This window comes from Mus pahari, chromosome 17, assembly GCF_900095145.1.
Source record: "Mus pahari chromosome 17, PAHARI_EIJ_v1.1, whole genome shotgun sequence".
In the NCBI taxonomy this organism is placed as follows: Eukaryota; Metazoa; Chordata; class Mammalia; order Rodentia; family Muridae; genus Mus; species Mus pahari.
In genome coordinates, this window is record NC_034606.1 from 63320948 (window position 1) to 63327870 (window position 6923).

General features: G+C 51.3%; 1 protein-coding gene across 2 annotated transcripts in view; it reads right to left on the reverse strand.

Moving 5' to 3' along the window:
- Positions 1 to 1331: 1331 nt before the first annotated feature.
- Positions 1332 to 6923, reverse strand: part of Arf3 (ADP ribosylation factor 3) — a 21216-nt gene continuing 15624 nt past the window's right edge. For both annotated transcript variants that reach the window (XM_021216834.2, XM_029548032.1), the window contains 3 exons: positions 6471 to 6581; positions 6119 to 6243; positions 1332 to 5479 (listed from right to left, as the gene is read on the reverse strand). In XM_021216834.2, coding sequence (XP_021072493.1) covers positions 5318 to 5479; positions 6119 to 6243; positions 6471 to 6581 — 398 coding nt within the window. In that variant the 3' untranslated portion in view covers positions 1332 to 5317. The remainder of the gene's footprint in view (positions 5480 to 6118; positions 6244 to 6470; positions 6582 to 6923) is intronic.

Here is a 6923-nt window from a genome sequence, read left to right on the forward strand (position 1 = left end):
GACCAGCACGATAGGCTGCCTCTCCAGCTATTGGGTTAGAGAGTGGACCAAAGATGGTGTTTAGTGTTGATAACCTGCCCAGGGACCTCATTCCCTACACTGACCGGAAGGGAAGGGCAGGCATCCTCCTCAGGCATTACCAAGATTTCCAAAGATTCCACAGCACCCTGCCTGCCTCAGAGCCCATCTCAAAGAAACGCCTAAACACAGAGAAGTGAGTATCTGCTTCCTGTCTATTCCGACTGAACTGTGTGTTTGAACTGGCAGGTGAAGTACAGGGGTCCCCAGCAGCTCCAACTGCTGCCCCCCAAGGATGAGAAAGCCAACCTTACGAAGCAGACAGTTCTGCCTTTCACCCACCAGGATGGATCCAAGGGGCTCATTTCCTACAGGTACATCCTGGAAGCTGCCTCACCAGAGGATTCTCACATGTACACTTGGATCTGGGTCCTTTGTCAAATCACAAGCCACGGGAAGGTATTTGCTCGAAGGATCAGGTACATAAACTCATCTTCAGGTTCACTCCCTCTATCCTACACCTCCTCAAAGCCACAGAGGGCTCCCATACCTCCCCTGAATCTGTGTAACTAAGAGACAGGCAAGAACCAGTCACCTGCTTCTCCAAGTTGTTCTAGTATCAAGACTCATCTACTAGCCTGTCATTCAGCTAGACTGTTTAATTTTTCTTTTTAATTTAACAAAAAATGGTTTATTTTATGTACATGAGTGCCCTGCCTTCATGTACACCAGAAGAGGGCATCAGATCCCATTACAGATGGTTGTGGACCACCTCGTGATGGCTGGGAATTGAACTCAGGACCTCTGGCAGAGCAGTCAGTGCTCTTACCCGCTGAGCCGTCTCTCCGCCCGTTTACTTTTCTTTGAGGGAGGCGTCAGACAGATATAGACCAGGCTGGCCTCACACCTCCAGAGATCCTCCTGCCTCTGCCTCCTGAGTGCTGGGGTTACGGGTGTGCACTGCCACGCCCGGCTTCGATCAGTACTGTATTGCTGTTTTACAGCTGAGGCTATGCTTGCTGGCCCACACCTGTGATCCAGCTCTGAGGAGACAGAGGCAGAGGAGAGTTGCAAGTTTGAGGTCAGCAAGCAGGTAGTGGCGGCGGCTGTGGCACAGGCCTTTATCCCAGTACTCGGGAAGCAGAAGCAGGTGGATCTCTCTGAGTACAAGGATGCCATGGTCTATAAATCAAGTTCCAGGACAGCCAGGGCTGCACAAAGAAACCCTGTCTTAAAACACAAAAACAAACAAGTTTGAAGTCAGCTTGGGCTATACTTAGATCTTATCTCAAAACAACAACAAAGCAACAAAATACAGCTCAGAAAGTGATCTATTTATTAACAAATAAACAAAGCACCAGAGAAAGATATTCCTAACTTATTAGCAGTAGAAGCCTGGAGGAGCCAGAAGGAGGGAGGCAAAGTGTCAGACTTTCAGGGAAAGTAATATTGAAGACATGGGGTTGGTGATGGGTCGAGGTTTAGAAGTCAGAGAAATGGACAAAAAGCAATGGTTCTTGAGAGGGTGACGGTAACCAGAGGAAAAGTAAACCTGTCACGAGAGAAAGGAAGGGGCCATGAGTGCAGTCGTCATGGCAGGATGTGGGACAAGCTCTGGAGGAAGGGAAGGAGAGGGTTCCCTGCTTCCTGAGGTCGGCGCCACACCTTTCCTTTGTGTGGAGTGCTGTCTTCAGTGACAGCAGAAGACACCAGAGCAATGGAAGAGGAGCAGGAATGCAAGCTTTACTAAAGATGCACCCTCAAGATGTCCCTTAGAGTTAGCTGCCTGGCAACAGGACCCACACATCCCGAGTGCAGCTGGCTGCTTTATGCTGAGGAAGGCACCCGGGTTACTATGCTGCCCAGATGTTCATCCTGTGTTTACTGTCCTGCCCAGATGTTTACCCTGTGTGCTTACTATGCGCCCAGATGTTTATCCTCTGTGCTTACTATGCACCCAGATGTTTACCCTGTGTTTACTGTCCTGCCCAGATGTTTACCGTGTTTACTGTCCTGCCCAGATGTTTACCCTGTGTTTACTGTCCTGCCCAGATGTTTATCCTGTGTTTACTGTCCTGCCCAGATGTTTGCCCTGTACTTACTATACTGCCCAGATGTTTGCCCTGTACTTACTATACTGCCCAGATGTTTGCCCTGTACTTACTATACTGCCCAGATGTTTACCCTGTACTTACTATCCTGCCCAGATGTTTACCCTGTACTTACTATNCTGCCCAGATGTTTACCCTGTACTTACTATACTGCCCAGATGTTTACCCTGTACTTACTACACTGCCCAGATGTTTGCCCTGTACTTACTACACTGCCCAGATGTTTACCCTGTGCTTACTGTAACTCTGCTACTATTATGAATCATAATGTAAATATTTGATATGCAGGCTATCTGCTATGTGACCCTCAAAGGTGTAACACCCTACAGGCTGAGAACTGCCTCCCCTGAAGTCTATCAAGAGGTGGCAAATACAGGTAAATTGAGGACGGAGCTCTTTAGGAGTTGGTCAGTCATAGAACCCCCACACGCTAGCACTTGATTTGTTTAGACTTCCTTTAGGGTGTGATGGGAAGAAGGAACCATAACCGGCCAGCATTCCCAATAATCCTGTGCTCCTCCATGACTTACTCTCCACGGCTGAGGTGTGTCCTCCCACCTCTGCAGAGAAAAGGAACGGTGTGGAAAGGACCACACAACTTCCCACTGCCGCAGTGTTGCTCAAGGACAAAGGGCTGCGCCAGAGCTGCGTAAAACAAGTTTAATTTCCAACCAGGGCACAGTCATTGCATTATCCCACATTTTTGAGCAAGGATAGAGAAGGCAAGTTATTAAACATGTACAGTCTACATTCCAGAGAAAGCAAAAAGAAAAAAACCCGCTTCAGAACTGCAGATACCACTGTAACACCACAAACTTCGGAGGTGGAGGGAAGGGGGAGTCCCCAGAAAGAAAGGTACAACAGGATAAAAAATAAAACCAACTTGAGAAAAGCAAGAGAGGAGTTCACAGAAATGGGATGAAACACCCAACCCTAAAGATTAGGGAATGTAGAAAGCACCCCTACCTCCCCACAAAGCCAGGGATGGTACCAAGATGCTACTGCCCCCTGCTGGACAGGTCTGGAGCAGCATGCACCGAGGCAACATTCAAGGCTGCTTCAGCCTGCTCAGCCTCAGGTTGGTCCCAGGAGGTGGAGAAAAATAAGCTGTGGTAAGGGGTGCAGGATTGGACTCATGTCTGCAATGTACACAACCTATCTGGAGCTAGCATCTAAGCAGGAAGGTCAGAGAGCATGGCAGAAAGAGAGGCAAAGGCCTCACCAATCTCAAAGCAAAGATAGAGCAGAAAATCAAACAGAAGACAAAACCAAAACCAAACAGGCAAAGTGGTGAGTGAACAGAGAAGGCAAACAGGCACTCACAGCAGCAACAGAGGGGGGAGGCTCAGAACCGGCAGAGAGAGTGAGGGCGACAGAGGGGGACGCAGGAACAGTAAAGAGGAATGCAGGGAATGGAAGGAACCCATTTAAAATGAAACAGAACCCCTGGCACCCCCATATAGAGAACACACACACACACACACACACACACACACACACACACCAGGCCTAGAGCACACGCTCACACGGTGTCTGGGGACATCACAGCACTACCTGCACTGAGAGGCATCCTGGAACCTCGCACAGCTCAGCTGACGGTAGGCTGGGGACCTATCTGCCTGCTACAGACAAAGGTGGCAGGAAAGCTGGCCACTGTGTGGAGGAACTCACAAGAGGCCTCTGGGAAGAGTCCCTTGGCCAAGCTGCAGAGAGCCCAGGGGCCTGACCTTAGCAGAGAGGTTATGGGCAGCTGTTTTGGAGCTCAGGGCGCAGCCAGCACACACAGGAGCCCACAGAACAGCCACAGCTTCAGTGCAGTGACAAATCAGGACCCAGGTCAGAGCTTCTGGAATAGGCGCCCTCTACAGACCTGCAGCAGCAGCTGAACAAGCAGAGGCTGATGGAAGGGAGGGCCCTGAAGATCACAGTTCCAGGCTCAGCCATGCAGGGTCTTATACTTCAACCCCACAGACCTATTCCGGACAGGGCGAGGACTGGGGAAAGCTGCCAGGAAGGAGGGGGACAGGACATCGAGGACAATAGAAACTCATCTTTCCTGGTCCTGAACTAGACAGAGAACTGGAGAACAGGGAGTTGATGCTGAGGTCGGCTGTGTTACCCCCAGTCCATGGCTTCTTGTTACTCCACCTGGTCAGTCCTCGTCAGGCCAGCAGAACTACTAAGGGGAAAGATCTCTGACAGACCAGAAGGCAGGAACAGGACTGCTCCATGCCTTACCTTCTCCTCCTTATGACAGTAAGATGGAAAACTAGGCCTTCCCCAGACCACTGTCCTCCTTCTACATGCAGGTCCCACTAACCCACCTCCCTCTGAGTTCCTGAGGAGCAGATCTGAGGACGGTGGGGGAGGATCAGTACAACACTCTAGACTGACAGCGTGAGCGGGCTCCTTTCCTTTCTACTACTGAGGCAGAGAAGTACGGCAGCTCCTTAGGGACAGTCACCCATAGACCAATGCCACTTCATGTGCTCATCACAGTGGAGAAGGAAAGCTAAGACAGATGGCCGTAGGCGCCCATCACGTATCCTAACATCCAGGAATGCCACCTGCGGAGAGGAAAGCAATGGGACCCACCCACATCCCCTTATCTCACCAACACAGAAGGGCAGGGGACAGGTTCTAATGCGCAGTGTCCCGGCTGCAAGCCCTGAGCTGCGCTCTGCTCCCTCCCCTGACCCTACATATATCTCTCTATACACGTATATACAGGCGCACACATGCACGCACACACAGGGAGGCCCGTGCAATGTCCATGTAGAACAGGAGAAGGTTCAGAAGGAGAGGAGGACCGGGCGGAGAGTGGCCAGGGACACAGGGAAGGGACTCAGATGCCAAGAGCACGGCAACCAGTGCCAAACAGCACAGAGAGAACACCCACTCCCCCTGAAACCAAGGGGGACCACCCCACGAAACCATAACAGCTTCATTCTGTTTAAATCCAGTAAATTGGAATGATTCATCACCAGGACAGCAGTTGGGGGCTGACCGTGTCAGTGTACAGGGAGGGAGGAGGGAGGTGGAGGAGGGAGGCAAGGCGCTTGCTGGGCATGTGGACATGACACCCAGGACCTTGGCCACTTTCAAGAGGAAGAAGGGGAAATTGGGGTAAGGAGACAACAGGTGTATGTCAGGAGTGGGTGGGGTAGGCAGAGAGGGCTGCCTGGCTCTCACTTCTTGTTTTTGAGCTGATTGGCCAGCCAGTCCAAGCCTTCATACAGCCCGTCCCCGCTGGTAGCGCAGGTGGCCTGGATGTACCAATTGCGGTGACGCAGAGAGTGCAGCCCCAGCTTGTCTGTGATCTCAGCAGCATTCATAGCATTCGGCAAATCCTGCAGCACAGAGGAGCACGGAGAGACCTCAGCACAGAGGAGCACAGAGAGACCTCAGCGCAAAGGAGCACAGAGGGACCTCAGCGCAAAGGAGCACAGAGAGACCTCAGCACAGAGGAACACAGAGAGACCTCAGCACAGAGGAGCACAGAGAGACCTCAGCGCCTTTCAACGGCTCCCAGAGCAGCCAGCTGTCAAAGGCACACAGATGGCCACCTTCTCAGTATTTCAGGAAACCCAGATCAAGATCTGAAGGAACTGTTTCAGGCCCAGTAGTCCCAGAACTGCAGGGCCAGGGAATTAGATAGGGAAGAGGTAGGTTTATAAGTGTGTGTAATTCAGATGACCAAACAAGTCTGGCAGCAGGAGCAAGGCTAGCTCTTCTATAGTACACGGAAGTACAGGAGGATAAAGATCCTGAATAGACATGCTACCACATTAATCCTGAGGACTAAAATGCTGCTGATACAGCTGGGCTGGGGAATTAGGAGAAAGGCAGGAAGAAGCCAAGTGCGTTTCCTTCTCACACTTCCAACCCGACAGTAGTAGTCCCAGGCCTTTCACCCATGAGCCCAAGGCCCCATAACTCCCATAGCCAGGATGCTCTCTCCCAGATGCAGGGAAAGGAGGAAAGCTCACCTGTTTGTTTGCAAACACGAGGAGTACAGCATCCCGGAGTTCATCCTCCGCCAGCATCCTCATCAGCTCTTCCCGGGCCTCGTTCACTCGCTCCCGATCATTGCTGTCAACCACAAATATCAAGCCTGGAGAGCAGAGAGAACGTGGGACACACTGAGATGACGGATGTCCCCTGTCCTATCCCACACCACACCCTCCAGACACACGTTCCCCTTTCTCCACTTCCAGGAGCTGCATCAGGGGAAGGGCTGGCCACCCATAGCTAAGAGAACAGCCACACTCTGCACAAGCCCAGCAATGCCAACCCCAGGAACTCTGTCTGTCATACCTTCAGGAACTCTGTCTGTCATACCTTGGGTGTTTTGGAAGTAGTGTCTCCAGAGGGGACGAATCTTGTCCTGGCCACCTACATCCCAGACTGTGAAGCTGATATTCTTATATTCCACTGTCTCCACATTAAACCCTTTGGGAGATAAAGAAGTCAATGGCCACTGGCCTCAAACACCGGGTCTACAAATAATAACCTGATGAGCTCACTCCATTTCTTCTCAGCTTTAGATATGACACCAATAGCAGAAAGCTTAAGGGATACTGGGACCTTGTAGTCCTCGACCTGGGGAGCCTAAAAGGAAATTTAAAAGGGCTGGAGAGATGGTTCGGTGGTTAAGAGCCCTTGTTCTCCCAAAGGCCAAGGTTCAAGTACCAGTACCCACATAGTGGTTCACAACCATCTGTAACTCCAGGGGTCTGGGGGCCTGTCCAGACCTCCATGTTCACTACACATGCATGCGTGTGGTACACACAC